General features: G+C 51.4%; 1 protein-coding gene across 2 annotated transcripts in view; it reads left to right on the top strand.

The window, feature by feature from the left end:
* XXYLT1 (xyloside xylosyltransferase 1) overlaps positions 1-5,733 on the top strand; it is a 32,294-nt gene extending 26,561 nt beyond the window's left edge. For both annotated transcript variants that reach the window (XM_056499142.1, XM_056499143.1), the window contains exon 4: positions 4,596-5,733. In XM_056499142.1, coding sequence (XP_056355117.1) covers positions 4,596-4,992 — 397 coding nt within the window. In that variant the 3' untranslated portion in view covers positions 4,993-5,733. The remainder of the gene's footprint in view (positions 1-4,595) is intronic.
* The last annotated feature ends 19,775 nt before the right edge of the window (positions 5,734-25,508 follow it).

The following is a 25,508-nucleotide window of genomic DNA, read 5'->3' as shown; positions in this document are numbered from 1 at the left end:
CTCTCACATTTCAGGCACATCCCCTGTGCCCATCAGGACACTGCATACTTCCCATTGCGGCTCCCATCCCATCTGCCTGACCAGGTCCCAGGCACCACCAGGTGGGCAGCTCAGCCAGGGATTGCTTGGTGGGAGCACAGCCAGGTGCTGTGTTCTCCTGGCCCCCCAGGGAGTCCTGGCAGCACACGGAGCAAGGTGCACTTGTGCCTGACTGCTCACTGCACAGGAGCAGTAGTGTTTGCCAGCTGGGCACATGCCTGCAGCTGGGGATAACGCCGGCAGCCATCCGTGTTCTGGCTCAGGAACTGAACATCATATTTGGAGGTAGGAGAGCGTGCACTTGTTTTAGTTGGTGTTTGGGCTGGCAGGGCTGCTGTTGGCGTGACTCAGAGAGGGATGGCTGGCAGCCTGTGCTTCCCTTCTGCTTCAGGAGCCTCATGCCTGGTTGAATGGGGCTCAAGGTGTCCCAGCCCCTGATCCCTGTGAGAGAGGCTTGCTGACAAAACACATCCTCAGTTCTGGCCTGCTGCTGCTGCTGCCCATCCTGCTCTCCAGACAGCTGCCCAAACTGACAGCCCTTGGAAAGAGGTATGAGCAAATCAGCGAGCTCCAGCAGGGAGCTGACTCTTTCTGGGATGCTTATTACATCCAGACTCTTGCAGATTCCCAATTTTTATGGCTTTATCCCATGACTGTTGGCTTTGTTTCCCCTTTGGTGAGGGAGAGGCCATGCAGTCTTCCTCCCTGGGTACCATGCTACACAGTCTCATGCAGTGCACACTGGCTGCACCCTACAGCCTTCCAGGAGCATCCTCTAACCACAGCCACCCTGGGTCTGGGCTGGCATCTCGTTTCATTTCATGTCTTTTTGACCTGGTTCCTTGATCCCCCAGATGCCTGTGCGGGGAGGCATTCCTGGAGATGTGGATGCATGGGGAAGGTCCACGTGCTCAGCAGCAATCCCAGTGGCAGCTGCACAGCTGGTGTGGCAGGGTTGTAGCCTCTAGAACATCAGATGGGTATAGGCACACAAGCCCGGTCTACTGCTTATGGGACAAGTGCTTTGAGCTTGCTGCTGGTCTCCCAGCTGGCAGTAACCCCTGCATCTTGCCTTTCCTGCCAGCTTGGGCACACTGCTTCTTTACTAGAGGTTTCCAGCTCAATCCCATGAACTTGTTCCATAACCCAGAGCTGAAGTAAATGAGTGGAAGTTCAGAAATTTGGACAAAGTCTTTCCCCCACTTTTCTGTCCCCTGCTGCACATGAAAACAGGAGAAGGCCCTACAGAACACAGCTGGTGGGTGGAGTGGTCCCTCTGCCCTGGCAGCTGTCCCCAGCGAGGTGTGGAAGGGAGCGATGGCAGCTCTGTGGCCGCTGGGCTGCGAGGCAGGGGAGCTGCGGCCGCAGCGCCCTGTGCTGGGCCAGCAAGGGAAGTCCTGCTGGAAGCAGCGTTTTTTATCTGGGCTGCCTGGGCCTGGCCTTTGAATGCTTGGAAATGCTCTTCTCCAGATGTTTCCTAGCACACGCCGGCTCTGTTTATAAACAGCTCCTCAAAGCACAGCCTGCTGGGGCTGCAGGCGGGCAGGCCCCACACGGCTCCTCTGCACCATGGCACGGGGTCTGGGGCCACAGGTCACCTCTGTCCCCTCCCATCTAGATGGGTTGGAGCAGTTAACAAAAGCCCCACATGCCTCCTCTGCCTTTCTTCTCCCTTTCTCCTGGCTAACAGCTTCCTGCCCCGATGCATCCTGATGGTGCCAGCACCTCTGGCTGTCTTCCTGCCCAGGCTTCTGGTGCTAGGGGCACAGAGAAGAGGGCACACTGCCCTGCCTGAACTGCCTGTTCCCAGAGAGGTCCTGGCCACTCCGGGGGCTTGGGTCAGGGAAACATTTCCACTGCATCCAGTTGGGGTTCAGTTCCTTGGTGATTGTCTCAAGGGCACATCTTGACAGCACATTCATCCAGCCCCTGGAGTTTTCCCATTATGTTTTGCCAAAATTTGAGGTGGGTGCCAAGGGGTGATGTCAGGCAGGACAGAGTGGAGTGGGTGCAGGCTGTGTCAGCTGTTTGGCTGGTTGTTGTGCTTTGCCAGCCCCATCTCCTCTGAAGAGAACAATACTCTCATACTCGTCACTCCTTCCACTTCTAGCTGGGTGGAGGTGCCTTTCAGCCATGCTCTTCTCTGTCCTGGCCCCTACAGGACAGCACCAAAACCTGCCTGAAAGACAAAAGCCAGGAAAAATCCTGTCTAAACAGCTGCCAGTGGCCCTGCCAGGATACCTTTCCCTTGGATGGCCTGAGCCCAGCAGGGCAACGTTGTGCTCAGCTGTGAGCAGGTTCCCAGATCATGGGCACTGCGGAGCCACCTGCAGCTCATCACATCCTGGATCTCAGCTCACATCACTCCCTGCGGATGGCCCTGCCCTCCCTGCCTGCCCCACACCCCGCACAGGGCTGGCGGGAGGACAGCCCTGTCACAGCCAGCACTGGGAGGAAGGGCTGAACAATTGCTGCTTGTCAGTCTGCCTCCCCTTCCTGTAGGAAAGGGCATGCTATCAGCCATCCACGAGTCATCTGGGGAGCGGCATTGCTGGAAATTCAGTCATGTGATACAGATTTGCTTTAGTCCCACCATGGCCTGGCAATGACAAAGGCCTGGGTGCTTGCAATTTTTTTTTTATCCTGGCTGCTTGCAGTGGCTGTAATCTTGTCCCTTAGCTTGGGCAGCATGTGTTTGGTTGGAGGTAAGAATATGAAAGGAATCAGCTTCTCTGCTGTGGAGCTGGAAATGTGCTCCCCTCTGTGGCACTGCTTACCCTCTCCCTCCTGCCAGCTTCCAACATTACATTCTGGGCAGGAAGATGGCTTTCTTGGCACTGCTGGGGAGAAGCAGAGTGCAGAGGATGCAGAGGTGGGCTTGAGCCACTCCCTGGATCTGAGCACTTCAGGAGGCTGATTGGTACATGGCTGGTGCTTGTCTTTGCAAGTTGAGCTTTCCTCTACTGTTGCATAGAGAATGTTCCTTTTCTAAGGAGCAACCCTTCCATGGGTTGTCCTTGCCTCAAGACACAGCTGCTCTTTGCAGAGGCAGAGCCCTTTATCCTTTCCCCACCCTTTAGATTCAACAAACACTGCTGCCCATGAGCTCTGATGAGGCAGCCCATCCTCCACCCCCCTTCCTTGGGAAGCATGGATACAACTGCTTCAAGACTGAGCCCTCCTTCCATGGAAAGCTGGCACTTGTAAAAACCCTTTCTGTTCTGAATCATGTGAAAGGGAGTGGTGTAAAGGCTCTTAATGAAATGGGAAATATCAGTGCTTTAATGGAAAGTTTTAAGGAAGTGATGCTGCATGATGCTTGTGGTTCTCCAGATCAGGAAATAAAAAAGATATTCACAGTTGACATTTTTAATAGAGCCACATTTTCTGCTGGAATAATTCTGCTGGTGGCTGTTGAATCCTGGCAGTCACCGTGATCCAGAGCACAGGCCAGAAGGATGGATTTGATAGTCTGATCTCTGTACAAGCTCTAAGAGTGCCTGGGCAAGTGGGAGCCTGACACAGCTTCTTAGAAGAAGAATTTGAATGTAAATGCTTGCAGTGAGAGCATTGCCTCTGGAGCTGTCCCAGGGACAAATGTCCCTGCATCTTTCTTACTTCTGAGGGAGTCCAGCTCCAGCTTCCAAGCATGGGACCACATTAAACATTTGGGTGCTAAATCTACCAACAAGTTCTCGTTAACTTGAGCTGCATGGAGACTTGGATGGTGTCTGACAGGTTTGAAGAGGAACCAGGGGCAGTCTTGGCTTATTCCTTCTAACAGTGTTTCTCCTTGACATCTTCACAGCAAGGTGTAAAAAACCCATAACTTTACCTTAAGTGAGAGGGCTGGAAGGAGAGAGCAGTACTGGCAGCCCTGGGCTGGGAGATGGTGGTGGGGGTCATGGGTCCCTCCTGCTCTCCTCTGAAAACAGGCTCAGATTGCCCTCAGGTGCTCAGCTTTGCAGCAGAGGATGCTGTTTGAGGGAAGAAGACACTCAGACTGAATGGCAGTAATTTTGGGGGGCAGATCCAGCCACTTGGGGAATAGTGGGATTAATTCAATTCCTGCAAGTGGGAGCAGCCTGTGTATGTATGGTGAGGTATATTCTCTGATGCAGGACTGAGAAAGAAGACAAAGAAATTTCTGGGCTGCTTGCTTAGGTAATTGAAATTAGGACACTTCTGGTGGTTCACCCAAGGCACTGGGGATGTGGTTTTGTCTCTGCACAGCTGTGTGAGCAGTCACACGATCCTGTGTCCACTTGGCTCACCAGAATGATGCTGGTGAAACAAAAGGGGCTTTAGGAGATGGTAAGCAGCATGGTTTGAAGTCTGGGTAATATCCTGTGCAGGGGGATGGAGAAAAAGGAAGCCTGTGAAGCACTGGCTGTTCTGAGAGGCTGGGTGCTTCCAGACAGAAGACAAGCAGGGCGAGATCCCTTGCGGGGGGTGGTAGATCCTGTGCTGTGATCCTGACCTGCCCAGACTTGAGGTGGCTGCTCTTCAGGCTGCACTCCCTGACATCCTTGTGCCTGTTCTTCCTCTCTTTCCAGGCACACCTTCTGGCAGTATCGCCGTGAGAACCCTCAGACCAAAGTGGGGGAGCCCCCTCCTGATGGGCTGCCAGGCTTCAACAGTGGTGTCCTGCTCCTGAACCTGGAAGCCATGAGGCAGTCCAAGCTCTACAACCAGCTGCTGGAGCCCACCATGGTGCAGAAGCTGACAGAGAAGTACCACTTCAAGGGCCACCTTGGGGACCAGGATTTCTTCACTATGGTGGGGATGGAGCATCCAGAGCTTTTCCATGTGCTTGACTGCACGTGGAACCGGCAGCTTTGCACATGGTGGAGGGACCATGGATACAGTGATGTGTTTGACCAGTACTTCCAGTGTGAGGGGGAGGTCAGAATTTACCATGGAAACTGCAACACCCCAATCCCTGAAGACTAAGGCACCCACTGCCCCAAGGGACAGCTCTGACTGCAGCAAGACCTGCAAAGCCATAGTGACTGCACTATCAGTCCCTCTGGAAGGGTGACCAGCTTTGATCCAGCATAAATCAGGGATCCCAAGAGCATTCAGTATCCTACTGCCTGTAGCCTCACCCTCCAAGAGGAAGGGCAGTTCAGCTGTTGGAACAGGATATCTATAGCCACTGTGTCCAGGGCTCAGCTCCTGGCTCTGCTTGATGAAATCCATGGTGCCCATCTGTGCCTCAGCTGCTGGGGCATGGGAACAGCCGAGGGGCCATCAGAGACTGCTGCTTTTGCACTGGGCAGGGTCCAGCTCCCTGGGTGCTGTGCAGCTTTGCCTTGTCTGATGGTCGGCAGGAGTCCCCAGCAAGCAGTTGTGTTTCATTTGTCATTCCTTGGTGGCCCATTTCTGCACCTCATGCAGAGAATTGGTCTGGTCCCTCCGGAGAGCAGACACTGTCCTCAGGTCATATTCCTTTTGAAACATTCCAGAAAGGCAAGAGGGCTTTAAAGACTGAAAAGGTTCAAATTGGGTTACTTACAAACAAAAAATGAATGCTAGATAAGCTTTCAAGCCTTCTGTTAGTTCTTCTTAGCAATAAAAGCTTTACTGCCCTATGTTGTCCTAGAAGTGTTCAGTGAGTGTGTAGCAATAGATTCATTTTTCTAGTTTTGCCTTTAACCTTTCATATGAGAATAAAGCTGCAGATGTCAGACACGCTCGGCTGTTTTTCTGTGGCACAACTGAAGTCCTGTGCAATAGGAGGTTTCCTGCTCTTATCATGACTAAAAAGTAGCTGATGTGTATCTGCTGGGCAGTTGAGTGTGGTGCCCCACATAGCTTATCCCACATCTGTCCCATGTGAGTAATGCAAATAGACAAGCTGGATTTTTAAAGATCATCACCACTGTAGCCAGGGTTGGTTTGGAAGGAGCTGGGAACTGCCTGTGCTGTGGATGAGTGAGCTGCAGGCTGAGCACGCTGTTCCTTGAGTAAATGCTGCCTCAGTGAGCCCTGCAGGGGTCTGTGTCAGGGACTGCACGGCTCATTAACCACCTCCAGCCCAGCCCAGCTTGTTTTGCACCCCATGTGTGCATCTGTGTGATGTGCATGTGCAAGAGAGGGGCGTGGGCACCTGCTTGTGGCTTAACCTAATAACAACACACCATATGTGCCAAGGAGTGTCCTGGGCTCCTTCCCCCATGCCCATGAACGAATTTACTGGGAGAGAGGCTCTCTTCCCTCAAACTGATGTGCAGAGGCAGCAGGCTGTGGTATGAGCTGCATCCTGAACCCTGCCCTCTCTGATGTGCTGAACTAATCAATTTCCAAATACCACAAAACCTTGTCTGTAAGTACTTTCTCATCCCCAGGGAAGGAACAGCAAAGTAGTGATTAAAGGTGAGGGAAAGACACAGTGCCCTGCTGTGTTAGACTCACATTTTCACCAAAAAACAAGGTGATCCAGCCTCATTGTGCAAGGCAAGGCAGCCAGCCTTGCTGGAGGCTGCAGTGGGGCAGGATTTGGAGCAGGTGATGCACTGTGATGATGCACCCTGAAGGACAGGGAGGTTTACTGGTGCTTACTGGTCAGGTCTCACTGGTGACACCAGTGAGACAAGGGGCTTCACATGCCAGGGCAGGACCTTGCCATCAGTTGGGAAATGGCCACGTTGGAAATACAGGCCAGGCTGCTTGTGTCACCAGCACGGGGAGGGGTGGGATGATGAAAAAACGTGGCCTTTACTAGGGACTGAGCAGCTCTGGGGTGGCTGTGGGTGTCAGGGCTGGCCCAAAAGCACCATGATGGATGCTGCAGGTGACACCTTGGGAGGTAGGACTGTGTGGGGCTAGATGCCCTCCCTGCCCCACAGCCATCCCTGGAGCTGGGCCAGGCATTGTGGCCCCTCTACCTGCAGCCAGGGGATGCTCTCCATAGGGTTGGGAGCATTTCTCCATCTCTATGGAGTCCCAGATTCTATGGTGGAGAACACCTACATGTGGCCACTATGGCCCTAAGGCTGAAACCTTTTGCTTAGGTATTTTTCAAAAAATAAATTCCTTTTTTTTTTTTTTTTTTTTTTTTTGTTCAAAATCACAGTGTACTGAGAAACTCACTGCATTTTTTTTTTCCCAGCTAGGAAAAGCGTAGTTAAATGCAACAATTAATTGAGCGTTATTGGTTTTCCCCAGGCAGCCCCGAGAGCCCCGTGGCGCAGCCCCTGCAGCAGCGGAGCCCGGGGCCGTGACTGAGCAGCGAGCACCGCCCGCTATTTATAGACCCCGCACGTAGCTGCCTGTGTAATTATCTGCCTTCATGCCCTGCTGATTGCAGGCACTAATGAGCTCAGCCGCACAGAGCGCCGTGGCAGCCCGGGGCTCAGCCTTTTCCGAGGGTGCTGCTCTGGGGCGGCAGCAGAGCTCGCTGTGCGTCCCTGAGGGCACTGCCTGCCCAGCAGCCCTCACCCCACAGGCAGTTCTGGACTACGTGCCCAGTCGGCATTTCCTGCAGCTCCTGGAGAATGAGGACTCTCCTTCTCAGTCCTTCTTTGCCCTCCTGCACCCTCCTGGTGCTGCTCATCCTCAGCCAGGTGTTGCTCCAGGCACAAGTTCAGAGCATCCTCTCCTGGTCCTGTGATGCTGGCCCAAGGCCAGAACAACCAGCACTTAGCAGCTGCCAGCACAATCACGGTGAAAGATGCCCAGAAACCATTAGAGAGCACTGGGGATTTGCTGTGGTGACCCTGCAGTAGCAGCAGCAGCACTGAGACTGACAGGCAGCTCCTGGTCTCCAGAGGGCTGGCACTGTGTCCTTGGGCCAGCACTGGTCCCCTGCCTAGCAAAGGGCACCTGCAGACTCCAGGGCCTGGTTATGGGTTGGTTGGAGCCCCTCTGGAGATGCAGCAGGCTCAAGGCAGCCCTTGGTGAGTGGCAGATGTGGGCATGCTGCTGTGACACAGCAATGGGGGGGACACAGCTATGGGGAGCAGGAGACCAGTCCCACACCAGCACAGGCTGATGGCGAGGGATGGGGCACATTGCACCCACGGGAGAGCTGCAGTGATCTCTGCAAGGACATGCTGGGCTTTATCCTAAGGTTACTCAGCCCACAGCTCCTCCATCACGGATTCCTGCTCCTTGGCTTCTCACCTGCTGGTTCACAGCAAAGTGCTGCTCATGTCAAGAGCCCCATGGTTTTCCAGGGTGGAGGAGATGGGAGAGCAAAGGGGTCTCCTTTGTAGAAGACTGGACTGTGGAAAATAGCTCTGTAGCTTAAGCTTTAGGAGAAAATTGAGTTTCTTATGCCATTCAGCATGCATGAGAAATTGCACGTAGAGAAAACAGTATTCGTGATTTTCTGCCCAGCTTTGCTTCCAGCCCTGTGCTGGAGCTGCATGAGATTTTTGCTCTCCTCTCCTGCATTTCATAACCACCAGTGTTTATTCTCGTACTCATTTGTACTTCTTTCCCATTTGAAATAATCAATTGTTGGTATAAACTCACCTAGGGAGCAATTACTGTGAGCCTAACCCAAACAGGCACTGGGGTGCTCCATTAAGCAATATCACCTCCCTCCCTCTCGGCTGATCCCAGAGGATACATTATTTACTTTTCAGCTGTGCTATTCATACCAAGCGCACTTCGGTCAGCGTGCCAAGAATAACACAAAGCCTAACAACGGCCTTCAGCACTAAGATGGAGTTTCTGACTTTACAAAGCAAAAAAAAAAAATAAAAAGCCAACCTATTATTTTGCTTTTGCTGAGAAATGCCTGGCAGCAGCAGAGAAGGCATGGGCCAGAACCACCCCTCTGCCTTCAACAGAGCCATGGGCAGCGTGAAGTCTGTCCTGAGGGACACAGAAAATGGCATTTAAAAAAAAAAAAAAAAAAAAACCAAACCCTGGAACGCGGGTCGGCAACTGCCTGCTTTTCCTTTTAATACAGATTTTATTACGTTGCTGCAATGTTTTGTGAGTGTTTCCTCAAAAGCTTTGCAGAGCCATGGAGGGACGCTTTCCCCAGCACCTGCAGATATTTCAACCAGGCTTTTAGTATCTCTGTCTCTGACCATCACAAGCCTTTGCAGATTTAATTACTAATTGCAAAGAAATTGCTGTCTGGTCCTGTAGCCTTTTCATTGCCAGCAGGGTTTGCTTTGTCCAGTTCTCTTCTGGAAATTATTTATTCACTAATCAGCTGCTAACAAGGGAAGCACTTGGAGCAAATTACCTTCCTGAGGTACTTCATTGGCATTAGCTGTATTGTACTGAAAGTCTCAATGTTAATTTAGACAATTTGCCTACCTGAAGAAAAAGCTGTAACGGAGCAGAGTCTGGAGCTGTCAGATGAGCCACAGGTCTGGACCTGCAGGAGGCTTTGATATTGCTCACCAGTGAGGGGATGCTCAGCAGTTTGTAGGGTGTTTCTGAGAGCCAGATATGTTTTTCCTGGGGCAGATGTTGCTGCTGTGGCAGGTAGAAAACCATGCCCTGAGGTTCCAACTCTCCTTGGAACAACAGATGGGCACCTTTGAGCACTTTGTGCTCATTCCTGGTGGATTTGGCACCACGCAGCCCTGGCAAGGACCTTGTCCCAGTGTCAGTCTTCACCAGCACAGCTCCAGTGCCAGCTTCTCCTCCTGATCAGCCATTGTTTAACAGCATTTGTGACCCTGTTGGGGACAATCCTAAAGCTATGCAAGCCACAGGCTGCCAGCAGAGCCTGTTCTCAGAAGGCACTGCATGAACCGTCTCCATTTATCACCTACAGACCTCTTGCTCTTAGTGCATTTTGCAGCGTTGAAATGTTTGTGGCCTTTGTCACAACACATCCCCTTCTTGGAGCTAGTCAGGATAAATGGACACCCTCAGGTCCTGAGGGCAGTATCAGTTTAGGGAATAAATCACTTTTGGATGCCCTATGGCAAATGGGGCTCTAGGCAATGTGTCAGAGCACAGGTGTATTTGTTTTCCTGCATGCTTTTTCCTTTCAAACTCATTTCTTTTCTGTGCTGGAGGACTTCTCTGGCTGACTTGGGAGTTTTATACAGAATGCTTAAAAACACCAGCAGCAGTAGGGAAAAAAATAAATGGGCATGTGAGATTGGGCCCTTCAGCTGTGGAATGGGGGCATGGAGAGCTGGCCAGGTAAAAGATGCTCAGCTGAGCTGATGGTACTGTAATAAAAACCATTATCTGGAAAATAGGGTATAATGGTGACATGGCAGAACCTGCTACTAATGGTGAGCTGTTCAGGAGAGGGAAATGTAGAGCCAATGTGAAGAACTGCAGAAAATGTGGTTGATATGGAGCAATAGGTAACAAAATGGGAACAAAATTCATCACTGGTAGATGCTGGGTAGTGCAGATGTAGAAGGGCGTAACCCAAGGGTACAGAGAAGAGCTGTGGAGAGCAGGGAGATGATCTGGGAGGCAGCACATCCCCCAGTTCCCCTCCTTGCTGAAGCCAAGCTCCCACCTGTGGGAGGGAGATCAGGATGGGATCTCCCTCCTTGCTGCTCATGCCAAGCCATGCCCCGGTGGGGTCCCCAGGAGCTCTTCTGTGGGCACAGGGCAGGAGAGGCACTGGTGCAGAGCAGGCAGGTGGGCTGCATGGCCAAAATGCCAGGCTGTGCTCTGCCTGTATCCTGCAGGCTGCACTCACAGAGCCACAGCTCTGGCCTTGACCCACCCTTGGTCTGTGCTCCATCAGCCCCAGCTCCATCAGCTGGGACAGAGGCTGGGCATCAGCTCTGGGGCATCATCCCCAGGGATCAGAGCAGCCTTCAGGTTATGGGTGGACAAGGATGGTGCTGCTGAGGAGAATCAGCTACATTCACACCCTCTCCTGGGAGCAAATGAAATCCTGCAATTCTGCAGATCTGTGCTCAGCAGTTTGGGGAGCTCTTAGTGCAGAAAAGTGAAGGTGTCCAGCAGCAATTTTTGTTCAGTAATTGAAATAGACGTAAAGATGTCATGGCATTGTAAACCACTGCACTCTGCAGAAGGGAAACAGCAGAGCCTGGAGTCCAGCAGGACTGGAGTGTGATCCAGTTAAATAATGGCAAATCACTGTAACACCTATGCAGAAGGCAAGGAGGATGCCAATCCTGTGACAGTGTCAAAGGAAAAGGCTGACAACCCCAAGCTAGCAGTTTGATTCCCAAGTTAGGCAAAAGAATGGGAAAACTTTTCTGATGTAAGATTCACCAGATAGTAAATTTTCCAGGTCAAAAACTTCTTACCTGGAAAAGATGCAGGAACAGATCTAGAAGAAAATTCCATATGGTGGAAAAGAAACTGTAGGCCAGCAAACCTGCCTGTGCTAACACCTCAGTGTTTCACATTTTTAAAGCAGCCAATGTTGCAAAAATAGGAAATAGAAGTCAGCATTATTGAAGCAAATGTAATGAAATATATTGTCATGAGCCATTTACTTTAATACCTCAAAAATTTTTCAGCAGATGCCACTAAATTTTTTTCACCAGTCATTGCTCTGGTGAACTTTTACCAGCAAATAACAAAGAGGATATAAAATGTGCAGTGTTTCATGCTCTCCTTCCCTGAGAGATGTGTAATAGACTGCATTATCAAATAATCATAATAAGGGAAGACTTTAAATAATGCTGGGCTGAGTAACAAGTGCCAAGGCAACCATACATTTGTTATAAAAACACAGAACCAGGTTCTTAATTAATAAATGTGCCAGCTGGATTTGGGCTAGTAGCAGCATGTACAAATCCTGAAAAATGATTCTCTGGTCTCCAGTATGAAGTTACTGGTGTTTGCAGTTCTGCTGCTCCTCCTGCCCTTGAGTTTCTGCAGCCTGGCTCAGCCAAGCCTCCCTGCAAAGGGACCACACTGTCCTGATTCTAGAAGTGAAAAAGAAGCAGAGGCTGAGAAACCACTGTCCAACATGGGGCCTAGAAGTATTTCAAGGTTTTCTGTCTATCTTTTCAGCTTCCAGTCCCAAAAGTCCCAGACCAGAGGGTATGGCAGGCTGACCTGGAGCCAGGTGTGCAGAGGTGATGTGGGTCTTTTTCCCAGTTTCACTTTCACATCCCTCACAGGGGGGTGATGCCCACCCTGCTCTGGTGGTGTGGGCAGCTCAGCAGGAGCCCAGAGCATCCTGTGCAGGCTGGGAGGGATGTGGTGCAGGATGCTGGGGACATGCCTGTAGCAGCAGCAGGTAGGGTGAATATGGGTGCTCAGAGTGGCGTGGGAGGGTGGCAGAGCATGTTTGGGAGAGACCTCCTGCAGCCAGAATTCCTTCTGGAGGAGCAGCAACACTAGAAAGCAAAGTTGCCCTGTCCCCAAAGTCCCATCCAGGACAGATGTGGAGTTTGAAGTGCCACCATGCTCAGCAGATCAGGAGGGCTGTGGGCAGACATGAATTAAATATCATGGTCTGGGCTACATTTACCCTTCTCAAAATAACTTTGCTTTTTGTGGATCCATTGTCAGAAAACCACAATTGATACTGTCCTAGTGCTCGAGCCCTTTATAGCTGCTTGTGGAATAGCAACCTCCTGGTACTGCCGGAGCAGGCGTGGACCTGAGCACAGCTAAATCAGTGCTGTGGCCAGCAGCAGGGCTGGGCTGAGGGAGGAGATGCCTGTGGCTGACCCACACAGGCCCAGGGAAGGCATTTGTCCCATGGGGCCCACCCTGCAGCCACCCTCTGCAGCTGTCAGCTGTGGGAGGGCACTGGGATGTCAGTGATGTCCTGGGGTCCCAGCACTGCCACCAGGGCTGCCCAGCAGCACACTGCCCACCACATGGGCATGCACTGAGCTCTCAGGGCTCCTCCTACACACCATCTGGGCTCAGACTGTAAAACACAGTAAAGTGCATGCTAATTTCTCCAAATTCCAGATATGGGGAGAACAGCTGAGCCCATTTGTTTTGTTTGCAGAAGTTCCTTGGGAGCAGCATGATGCTGTGAAGGAAGTCCCCTGGCAGAGTGCTGTGCTCTGCTGCTGTCCAGTTTTAATTATGAACCAAGTTTGCCTGCTTTTTTCTAATTTCTCCCTTAGATGCCACAGACTTTTGCATAAGGAAGATCAAACTGTGATATTTTTAACCATCCTTGTAAAAAATGTATGGTGCATTGTGGGGAAAGCTGAGTCACGTACAGCCAAGAGGCTCGAGCAGGGGAGATTGCAGGTGCTGGCCCCAGGAGAGGGGAGCCTTTGCTCTGGGACACCTGCTTTGTATGGTACAAACAGAGCTGCAATGCCTGGTGAGATAGCATTTATGCTGGAGTGATGGATTGTGCTGAAAGAGATGTGTGGGGGAGCGATGAGGAGCTGGCGGTGCACAGGAGGGACCCTTTGCCAAGGTGGCACACAGAGCTCAGCAGCCTGGGGTGGGTGCAGGGGGCACTGAAGGGAGGAGCTGCTGCCCCACAGGTGAAGCTCCCCGGGGCAGGGGCACAGCAGCTGCCCCTGCCTGATTGGCTTTGGGGCTGTGTTGAGCTCTGGTGGGTGGATGGTGTCTGGGCTGAGGGTGCTGCCAAAGGCTGCTCTGCTTCCCCCTGCCCATCTTCTGGAGTGTGCCCAACACCAGGGCTGGGCAGCAGCACCAGTGGGATTCCAGCACTGGCAGCTCCTCTGCCCAGTCCCACCATCCCTGCCCTTCAAGACCAGGAAATGTCTGAGCTGGGATCCTGCTCAGGCTGTCACAGATGGCAAAGCACAGAGATAACTGTGCTTGTCAGGGCACGCCTCTGCTTTTCCATGTTCTCAGAGCTGAAAAAATGAATTATCCTCTGTAATCCCAAAATTCTTTTGATGATGAGAAAAGGCAATTGAAAAGTTTTGTTGCATAACCTTCAAGATCAAATGATGATTTATTCAGAATGTGCTTTGTGGTGTTACATGGTATACAGGCTCAGCAATTAGCTGGAAGCAAATATCCCTCCTCATTTTCCTTGAGTGTGTCATTAGGATAGCATCTCATCAGTTGAACATTATCATTATCAGCTGCAAATATTGCTGAAGTTCAAACTATTTACTTGTAGTTTACTTTTTATATTATCAAATATTGTTAATTCCGTTTCATTGCTGCCTTGGAAATAGTCTGACAATGTTTTTTTCTCCTTGCAAACTGCTGTAAACAAACAAGTATTGGAAATATATTGTTATTTCTACAGCTGGAAGTATCAATAGCAAGGGAAATGCCCCTTTCAAGCAAATCTTTAACAGTTTATTTTCTGGATGAAAGAAGATCCAAGGTATTGTATCCAATGCACGTAGCTTCTGTCTGCTGCTCATCTCTGGTGTCTCCTACAACCTCCAGGGATCTCACAGCCATACCCAGCACTGCTACAAAACCAGGCTTCCTGTTACCTTCCAGCCCCTGGATAAACCTCTGCAACAATTTGGGGGGAGGGCTGGGGGGATATTTGGTAGGGACAGAAATAGGTTTTTTCCATAGTTATGTATAAACATGGATCTTTGCCATTACATTTCCCTGTTCAATGCAGCAGGAAAACTGCCAGCAGGGTTTGTGCTGGGCTTGTGTGCAAGGGTTTGGGTTTCCCATCCCAGCTCCCACACTGAGTGCAGGTCCCTGGTGCTGTTTGGGATGGCTCTCCTTCAGTGCTGCTTGCACCAGTTTTGTCCTTGATCAAACAAAGCAAATTACAGAAGAGCACACCCCCACCTCCATGACCCCATTTTCATTCTGTTGCCTGGCTGGAATAGAGCAGGAAAGGCTGTGGGGTTGCTTCCTGTCCCTCTGCAATGTCCCACTGCAGGACAGAGCCGTGGGTCACAGCTGTCCCATACCCCTTGCAAAAAAAACAGAGGGTGTTCTGGTTTAGGAGAAAATTTGACCTCTGGACTCTTAGCTCATTCCCAGCCCTCTGGTGCCAGTGCCAAGTGTGTGGGACCCCTCTGAGCACTGCTGTTAGGAAAGGGAGCAGGTGGACTCCTGGCTGCCAGGAGCCTCTCCTGGGAAGGTCCATGATGCTCTCCTGGCCTGGGGAGTGGTTCTTGCTGGGGAGTGCTGCCAACCAGGATGAGAATGTGCTGGGGGGATTCTCAGGACTGGAGACCCCTTCTCCTGGAGCTGGGCTTTTTAGGGGTCTGTGGACGAGGATGGAGGGAAGCATCACCCCTTGTTAAGGCCCCCATGTCCTCCCCTCTGGGAGGTTTTAGCCTCTAGGAACAGTACATCATGTTCCACAGAGTACAGTGGGACAGCAAAACTCCTTACCTGGCTGATCTGGAAACAGTAATTTTCTAGCAACATGAGATTTGCGTGTGTGGGAGAGCTTTGCATGATCTGTGTTTATTGGGGAAGAAATGCTTTCAGATAGGGCAAAGATCTTTGGTCACAGGCATTTGATAGAAATAAAGATTGAGGAGAGCAGAATGAATAGTGATAAATGTTTCTCACACAAAGGACAGTTAATCTTAGAGGCCTCAGATATTTTTCTTCTTTCAGACTAATGCCAGGTGAAATACCTGCCAACAGCGTTGTCTTTAAAGCCTTGAGAGCCTGAGAGGAAACTCAAAACCTGCTGCTGATTGTAGTAAGTCCAGTAAACAATTTTAGCCCTGAAGAAACACTTCCCCTGTGTGTTGCATGGAAGGTTTCTCATTGTGAGTCTGTGAGTATAACCCAAAATGCAAAATAAGTCAAAAAGTGATGCTTTATTCTGCCTGGCCAGGTGAAAGCCCTAAATGTTGGCCATTTCTTGCTCCCAGACCTTGCAGGGAGCCAGGACTCCTCCACTGTTTATTCCACATTAGGAGAACATCAGCTGGGCTTTCTGTGTGGATTTATAGTCACATCTTGTGAACCTCTGCCTCCAAGGGAAAAGCAATAGAATGGAAAACAATACCTACTGTCAGCTTATGCACTTGCCAGGAGGAGGCAGGAATTACCTCCAGTCGTTATTGGTCATGCCCATAATCCAAGAGGCTTCTTTCAAGATGTGGGGGGTCACAGCTTTGTGCACATTGGATGTTAAAAGGTAGTGTCATCTTTCACAGTAATTTAAGGCTGGCATTCATTCCTGCCTTACTCTTGCTTCCAAAGGGCATCTTTCATCTTTCCTGAAAGCTTATCTTTAGCAGACATCATAAACAAAAGCCTTTAAACACCCTCACCATCTCTCACAGACCAGCTTCACTCAACACCTGGCCAAAAATGTCAGGTGTCCCTTTTGTCTGGGTGACAGAGCATTTGGCTGAAGAGAGGGAACAAGTCTCTGAGGGAGGGCAAGTGCATGTGTGTGTGAGTTTGTACATGGATGTGTGGGTGTGTGAGGTTCTTCGTGCCACCCTCTCCAGCCTCTGAGTCCTGGGCAGGAGGGTGAGAATGTGCTTTTCCTGGCACACAGGCACAGGGGGCTGTGCTGCAGATCAGGAGCATGGATATTTGTTCCATGTGTTGCTGAGATAAGCTGAGGCAGGAGCCTCAGAACAAAGCTGCAGGTGATTTGGGAAAAAAAAATTAAAAAGAAAGACATTAAAACTGAGGAGAGAGGTGCTGGTGGCTACTGAGCACAAGGCAAGGAGAAGGTCACCACACAGCTGTGGCCCAGCTCTCTCAGTGCACCTTGGAGAAGCTTTCTTGGATGCTGTGGTCTTTGTTTTCCTCCAGCATGTGAGGTGCTGATTCAAGGTGAGATACAGATGGACATTTGGCTGTGTTTTTTCAAACCAGTGGAGTTTAAAAGGGATCCATGCTTCAGCAGTGGGGTTTTTACAGCCCTGGCACTGGTGGGGGAACCCTTCTCCCCAAGGGTCCACACACTTATCCAAGCTGACCTGACCTCCCTCTTCCCAGAGAACAGCCACTCTGACCTCTGTGCTGGGCCCTTCCTGGCAATTAGCAACCTGCCAAGCTAATCAGCACCTCCTGGCAGAGCCCTGCCACAGCCAGGAAGAATGACTGTGCTTGATCCGGTGCTGGGAAGCACCAGGAGCTCCAGCCAAGTGGGCACCTTGCAGTGGCTCCCTGCCTGCTGGAGTGTGGTGTCCCAGGTTCCCTGGGAGCAGTGGCCCTGGGGAAGCATGGGCTGCAGCACACAAGCTGCTCACAGGTTAACCCTGGGGAGCAGGATTTCTACAGGGCTTCTGAGAAGCAAGGAACAGCCATGACCAGTCTTGCATAAAGCCACAGTCTGATTTCCAGTGCTGCTGAACTCCTCCCTTGGGAAGAGGAGCCACAGAAACTGGTCTGTGGGCCAGCCCGTGCCCTGTTGCTCATGGAGTACAAAGCCTTCTGCCCTCTGAGTTTCAAAATACTCACAACACCCTCCTGCTCCCCCAGGATCACCCACACCTTCAAGCCTGTCAGTGCTGCTCTTGGCTTTGCTGGAGATGGACTTGTTGAGACAGGACAGGTCTACCTGCCCCTGCTTTGCTGTCCCACTGGCTTCATGGTGTGGGCACCTTCTAGCCACAGGCTGCCCAGTGTCCTCTGCAAAACCACTGCTCAGCTCTTATTCCCAAGGTGGCAAATAAATGTCCTGTGGGCTGGTGTGTGGCTTCACCCCCTTTGCTTTGCCTGCCTGCCTGTGGCTCACAGCTGGGAGGTGCCTCAGCCCCAGCTGGCTCACAGCTGGGTGGGATGCTGGGGAGGTTTGCCAGCTGGGAGTGCCCAGCCTCTGGCTGGACAGGGATGCAGGGGATGCTGCAGACTTGCTGCAGCCACAGAGCTTGTCTGGGGACTAGTCACTGCCAGCAGCAGCCCATGGATCAGTATCTGGGATTGCCAGAATAAGCACACCATGGCAGGCTTGTGACATCTTCACTGAAGTGAGTGACCTCTGCTGCACCACTGATGGATGGTTTGCAGCAGCACTGAACCACCAGGGCACGTCTCTGAGTCACAGGGAAGTGTGCTGAGACTGGGACATGGGGAACAAAACAGGAAAGGCAGCTGCCTGCTGGAAGGGATTAGATGCAGCTCTGAATGTGGAGCAGGGATTACAGGCAGCCCAGCCTGCCAAGCAATGCTTATTGGGAAATCCAAGGGGGGAAAAGGAGCATGAATTAAATAATTGCCCAGCAATTAATTTCTGAGCACTACCTCTGCTGCTGAAGGACTCTTGCTCTATTCTCACAGGCTGGACTCAGGGGCCAGCACAGCCTGTGCCCAGTTCCTTCAGCATCACACCCAGATACTTCAGAGTGATTTACAAGGAGCTGTCATATCACCAGCAAGAGAAACAACCCAAAATGATGTTCCACCATGCTCCTTAGGGTGAGCTCTGAGTAATTACTCCAATTACACTCCAAATTACAGAGAAGCCAGTGGCCTCCACACAAGGACAGATTGCAGAATCCATCTTTAATTGTCGCTCGGGCTGTGCTCTGCTGCCTCCAATCTGAAGTATCTGTTCATTTCCCTCGTGGGTCTGCAATCACACTGCTTATCATCACCTTTTTATCCACTCCTCTATTTCTAGCATGCATGTCAGAAAAGACAGTATATTAATCAGCCAGGCTTTCCTCACTGCTTCTTGTCAGCAGCAAACTGTCTTCTTCACCTGGAATTGCCTGGGAGAGGCATCCATCAAAAGCCAGGAAGTGACAAGCCCATGGGGAGCATAATTTGTTGCTCCAGGTAAATGATAAAGGACAGGGCTTATCCAGGCAGGGAGAGGCCAGCTGTAAATCCAGATCCCTCCCTGAGATGTTATGTCAATAGTTATGAAAGCCCATCTACAGCTTCTCCCTCTGCCTGCACCCCACCAAGCAGGGCTGGCACAAGGACAAGGCCCATGGCAGGGGGCTGCTCTGGCAGCACAGATTTTGTCCAGGGCTGTGTCACTCTGAGCCTGCCCACACCTTGGTCACAGCATTGGCAGGGATGGGGAACTCACTGCAGGCTTTGGCAGGGTGTTTCTGAGGGTGCTCACACACTGAATCCGTGCCTTATTTCTAACCACAGCCTTCACTCATCCTTGTCTGCCAAACAGAGGCACTGCCAAACATTTAATCACATCAAAAAGAGCTTTAATAAGCTGGGATCAAGTTAGCCCTTTAACCTCTTTTTTCTGGCCTGCATTGATGGTGTCCCAGGAATTTCTCTCCTTTAAAAGTCTGTCTTTTCAGTTCTTTGTGGGTCCTTGGCTTCTTCTTTGGGTTTTGCCTGTTTCCCTGTCTCATGAGATGCTGACTGCACTGGGCCTGGCTCTCAGGGAGGCTGCAGGTCCCTCCTGGACAGCTCTGTTCAGTCCATTCCCTACAGAGGCATCTTTATCTCAGGGGAGCCTGTCCCCCAGCTACCCAGGGTGCAGCCCCCTCGCCCTGGTGCCAGGTGTGCTGTCAGTGCCGCCTGCCCCTGGTACCTGTGCCAGGATGGCTTCACCAGAGCCTCAGAGCTCCTGCCTCTGCTGGGAAACCGAGAGGGTGGTAAGTAGTGGAGGGCTGAGAATGAATCCCCACTGCAGGAAACACCTGCCTGAGCAGCAGGGCTGTGCTAGCAGCAAGGCTCAGGAGCTCTGAAGTGTCTGGATCTCCGGCGCAGGAACTCCCCGCGCTCGCTCCAAGCTGCTGGAGCTGCCAAGAGCCTTACACAAGCTGCTTACATCACCAGAGTGGCTGATAGGACAATCTAAGAACAGAGATATGCCAAGATCTCTTTTTCATAAAATAGTGCTAATTGACACTAATGATAATTCCCCATTTCAAACCTTTATCAGCCAGATCCGGTCAGGGCCGTTTCAGCGCTCGGCACAGGACTGATGTCAGCTGGAACAACCTGGGACATCCTGTTTACTTCATGGAGGTACAGGCACTGTGCCAGCCCTGGGACCCCGGGGGAAGTTCCAGGGACCCACAGGAGCTAATCAGGTGCTCCTTCCCCCGCTCCTTTCTGCGCTCACCCATGTGTCAGACCTGCTGAATTAAAGATCTAACCCCGGTAGCTATTGTCTAACACCTTCCTGGAGCTCTCGTAGGATGGAAAGGGTTTTATTGTGATTATATTTTACTTTATTACATGCTGTATTGTTTGGCTTCTGCCTCCCAAACGCTGAGCAGAAATATTTATCAAATACCTCTCCTTTTCTGGGTTGCTGCCTACATGATTTGTCACCCTCTGCCTTTCTGGTCTGGGCAGAGATTTCTCCTTGTGCTCACTGTTTCCTTCAACAGTCTCGTGATGTTCATGCAGCTTGTCACAGACTTATTCTGGTATTTATTTTTGCAACTGCCTTTACCCTGAGATGTGCAAACCTATGTTTTGTTCTGGCCACAGTTTTGGGGGTTAGGCTGACAAGTGCTGGGACAGTTCTTGGCCTCTGCTCTGGGGTGTCTGTTTGCACACCCTGTTGTGGGACAAAGATTTCCAGATTTCCAGACCACTGGCTGTGGTACTGTCCTGCTCTGTGTGGGCACGGACCAGCAGGTGCTGCTCCCCTTGGGCTCTCATTGCACCAGGCAGAGCAGAGGCAGAGGTGGGTGGGTGGCTGGGCAGGTTCCTGCAGGGTGGGTGCAGTGGCTGCCTTTCATCCCAGGAGGGGCAGATAAGCCTTTTGTGCTTGCCCCACACATGATTTACAGCACAGGAGCCAACACCCAAAGCACAGGGAGGGGGTTCCCCTGGGAGTGGAGATGTGGGCACCTTGTGAGGCAATGCTCCAAAGGAGCCCACGAGGTGAGTGGCTCCTCACTGCTGTGCTGTGCAGGGATGGGGTCCCTCCATACACCCCTCCCTGGCAGCACATTGGCTCTGCCACTGGGATTTTACACAGATAACACATTTGATTCCAATAGTAATAAGAAAATACAAAGAAATCTGCTTTTGAAGGTGTGTACAGCTCCCTCTTTCCCCCAAAGCAGCACAGCTGGAGCAGGTTGGGGATTGCCTGCAGGGGCTGTGGCAGAGGAAGGGACTCTTCCACATTTAGCATCAAGAAGGGTCCTGCCCCTGCTGCAGGAAACAGATGCTGTATCCCAAATATCTCCAACATTGCAGTGCTGGATGCACACGTGCATGGCCAAGGCTGAGGTGGTCAGGTGAGCAGCATCTCCCATTACTGTGCTGCAATCCTGAGGATCCCTCCCCACTAATTACCCTTCCCAAGGGCTCCCAAGCCAGTGTGTGCCCCAGTCATCACAGCAGGCCAGCAAGACACAGCTAGCAGCTAATTTCTTCCCTACAAATCATCAAATTACAAACTTGCTTTTTAATTGTACACTCTTTGAAGGAGGTCACTGCGTGGCTGGGACATAGTTCTGCCTGTGGATCACCCAAGAGCTGGCTGGCAGCTATTTTAGATGTCTGGGAATGATGAGTTCACCTGCTGGACTAAATGGAAGCACCCCTGGGCCATGACCCTGCTCCAGCCCATTGCACCTGCCCTGCCTGGACACCCTCACCCCAACAGGTACATGGATGCTCTACATCCCAAATGCCTCTTTCCACACCCTGAGCAGAGCTGCATGCAGAAGCAGAGCCTGCTGCAACCCAAGGGCTGCACATCCACAGGGTAGGCACCAAACTGTGTGGTAGCCCCCGAGCTGTGTGCCCAGCATCACTTGTTTCCCAGCTCACTGCCCTGCACCCCAGAAAGGGTCACCATCCATCCCAGCCCCGGGACATTTCCACAGGGATGCAGGCCCCATGTGAGAGCTCACGTGCCTGCTTGGCTGTCACCACTCTGGGCTTGCACAGGGACTGACTCAGTCACAAGAGGGGGGAAGGAAATAGGAAGATGGCCAGGGGAAGGACAACATCCCAGAGCACAGGGCTCTGCTCCCCAGCCCCTGCCCTGCACACACACCCTGGCAGGATGCAATGACAGGGGACTGTAGGTATGAGCAGCACAAAAAGGCTTAACAGAGGTATGATGGAAGGCTGATTCAGCTGGTACAGGGCTCCTCACAGCTGCACATCAGCTGCCACCTTGCAAGGACAGCTGCATAAGGTTTACAACTCTCCTGGCACCCAGCCCAATCCCACAGCACAACACACCTGAACTTTGCCCTCACTGGCTTTTGTTGTTGGCCATCTCCTGGCTTCAGGCACCCAGATGCTTCTGGTGAGGCTGTTTAGGTGATTGCAGATATTTAGGGTATTTAGGTGGATGCAGGCAGGTACAAATACCCCTCTGCTCATGGTGGAGGGATGGCTTTTCCTCATGCTTGAGACCTGCAGCAGCAGTTGGCTCCTCCAGCTTACTGTAAGTTTGTCACTGTCTGATCTATCTCACTGCGGAAAAACTGCTAATGTTGTTCAAGTGACTTTTGTTAGGTGTTACATTTTAGCCATGAGGTGCTATTTGGTATCTTCGAGCAGTGATGGAGGGTTCATTTCTTCCTCTGACATGTCTGTGTACACCAACTACATCTGAAATGTCTTATCTTCATACCCTTCACTTTGAAGCCTTGTTTTGTTGGTCAGGCAGCTCTCCCCCATTTTTTGTGCCAGGAGCTTGGTGTGGGCTTGGGCCAGGTCACTGGGAGAGAGGGTGCTGGGCAATGTCTCTGTTCTTGGAGATCTCCAAAACTCAAATATCTCTATCCAGTGTCTGCAACAGTCTTGATGGCAGCAGAAGGTTGGACCAGAGACCTCCAGAGATCTTTTCTAACCTTTATTTTATTTTTCTCTGGGTGCTGTGTCTAGCACAGAACAGTGATTTGTCAATGGCCTCATCATTGCAGGGCAGCCTGCTTGTTTCCATCAGCTGTGGTCCCTAGGTCACTCCCTCAGCCATTGCTTCCTGAACCGAGTCTCTCATCCTTCCCAGCACTTGTGCCCTCAGGTCCCAGCCTGCCCTTGTGCTCACAGTTTCAAGGTGTATTTGGGGCTGTTCCCTGGGTGACTCAGATCACTGGCACTAGCAGCATGTGCTCCTTGCTGTTTATGGCACCATCAGCTTGTGTCATCTGCTTGTATTACCAGGAAAGACTTTTCTAGTCATTTAGTTAATTGGTTAAAGTATTAAATTATGCAACACCAAGAGCTGATCCCCTTGGAGCTGCTTGTAATAGCCAAATGGCATCTCTAATTCTCTCTTGCCCTTCAGACTTGGTCAGAGCATCTGTTTGTATGCAGTGTTTTAAACTCATGTCAGCTGGCATTAAAAACCCTTGAGAAAACTGAATTGCAAGGCATCAACCCTGCCTGTCAGGCAGGACAAGCTGTAGTCTTCTCCAGAAATGAAGGACAACAGCTCTGTTTTCCAAACCTCTCTCCTTTGACAGTAATGTGCTTAACTGTGTACCTGAGTGCCTTGGCTGTTTAATATTGTGAGGACTGGTGGTATTGGGATATTTCTTGCCCTGTGTCTCTTCCAGCTCTGCCTGTTGCTGGGTTTGTAACCATCCTTCCCACAGCTCCAGGGTTCCACACTGCATTGGCTCCTGCACTGAACTGGCTTAGACTCAGCAAAACCCTGTGGCAATCACTTAAAAACAGTAATGGGACAAGGAAGTTCCCTCTGGGAGCAGCAAGGACTGTTTGCTGTCTGCCATCGGTGCCTGGTGGTGCCTTGTTGAGGATCCCTGTCTAGTGACAATGTTTGGGGCAGGAAGGGGTTGCAAGGCTGTTCTGGGGCTCACCAATGGTGGGCACACACCACTGTGGCATTGGGAGAAGAACAATGAGCACTGTCCACAGCACCTCTGCTCTGCCCCAGGCATGGTCAGCATCCTCTTCCTCATGGACATGCTTTCCTTGGGTGAAAGCTGGAGGCTCCAAGGATGGGGCAGTGCCATAATTCCTGGGGCTAATAGACCCATTTCCAGGTTGGGTTGGTCATTCCTGGGTGCGTTGGTGCAGGAATTGCTGCTGTGCCTGCAGAACTCCCGGAGCCTCTGGTTGCATTAGCCCCTTCTGGAAAACAAGCCCTTGCACCACAGTTCCTGCTGCTCTGCACAGATGTTTTCTGGCCAGTTTAGCCTGTGGCTGTGAGTGTGTAGCCCTGCTCTGGGAGGGTGTTTGTCCAGCAAATACTGGCTTGCTTGGCTCTACAGGCCACCTTGCAGGTGCTGCCAGTGGTGGGGAGGATTTCACCCACTCACAGCTGCCCCTTCCTTGGGCCTTTGGTCAGCACATGAGGAATCACTGGAGAAGGAGCAGGCTGTCTGGGGAGAGGAACAGGCTGTCTGGGGAAGGCTCTGCTGATGTACTGGGGTCCTTCCCAACATCCCAACAACTCTGACTGTTAGAGCAGTGTGCCAGGGAGCTGTGCTCATACACGGTGCAGGCAGGTGCCATCTCACAGGTCTGCTTGTGCAACTCCTTTTGATTGTGTGCTCAAGGATAGGGTGTCTCAGGCTGTTCCAAACTCTAAAAGCTTTTTCTAAAGTGATGGCTGTTTGTGGGGTAGCACTTCTTGTCTCTCCTCCCTGGCAGCTCAAATACCCAGAAGAACAAGCTGCACAAGGACGGCCCCAATCTCCATGTAACATGATAAATTATGTAACACAATGTCACAATTATGTATTTCTGAAAGAGAAGTAGGGCAGGGAGCTGCCAGAGACGGCTCCACTCTCTGGAGAGCAACTCCTACGAGCTGCTGCTGAATGAACCGTGAGCTGCTGGGGTCACCTCCCTGCACATCCTGAATGCCACAGTTCACTGCAGAATCCCCAGGAGCTTTCAAGACCCATTGTTTATTCCTTCAGAGGCACTCTGTGTGTGTGTGTGTGTAAACCCTAACAAGGGGAATAAGCAGGTAAGTTTGTGCAGCCAGCAGCACATTGCTTGATGCTTGCATGGCCCCTTGGCAGCTCTCAGCAAATTGTTTAACCAGGGCCCTGTGCTGGGTCAGGTCAGAGCTTCCTGAATGCTCTGACCACTGCATTTGCAGAGCCTTTCTTTGTAATTTCTGTGCCAATACACTGAGCACTCGTGCTTCATCTTCCTCACTGCACTGGGAGCAGAGCAAATGCATTGTGATCTCTGCAGAGCTTGTCAGAAGTGGGCAGGGAAAGGCAGAGACTGAACGGAGTGGATGGGTTTGGGCAATCCAGAGCCCGCAGGAAGAGTCAGCAGCCTGTGTTTCATCTCCACTTCCTCTGCTCCAAACACAGATGGGAAAAACAGGAGGGGGAGGGAGAACAGGCAAAGATAAAGTGAGAGACAGGAGGAGGGAGGTCTGCTACTGCAGTAAGAGTGTTGTTAGAGTAAGTGAAATATTTTAGAGCAAAACAGTGCTTTTTCGTCATGCTGTACTGAATGTCTTAATCTGAGGGACTGGAGTAAACTGCAAATTAAATAATTAAAATACTTATTTTTCTTCCTCTTAGAGTAAGGAATGAGCTCCATGGCTGTGGTGGGCTGGCAGGGAAGCTGTGCTCCTGTGGGTGTGTGCCTGGATAGCTGTAGAGGTGCCAGGCAGCCTGTGAAGGTGTCTGGAAGAAAGTGGAGCCCAGAGCACAGTGCAGCTGCCTGGTGTCCCTGCCAGCAGTGCCATCCCCCATGGCCTGTGTGTCTGTGTAATGCACACAGAAAGTGCCCTGCTCAGAAGTGTCTGAGGTGAGAAAGGAACCAGTACCTGCACTGGGAGAAATCAG

Source organism: Oenanthe melanoleuca, chromosome 9 (assembly GCF_029582105.1).
Source record: "Oenanthe melanoleuca isolate GR-GAL-2019-014 chromosome 9, OMel1.0, whole genome shotgun sequence".
In the NCBI taxonomy this organism is placed as follows: domain Eukaryota; kingdom Metazoa; phylum Chordata; class Aves; order Passeriformes; family Muscicapidae; genus Oenanthe; species Oenanthe melanoleuca.
The sequence above is the reverse complement of the archived record's forward strand: the minus strand, read 5'-3'. Positions and strand labels throughout refer to the sequence as shown.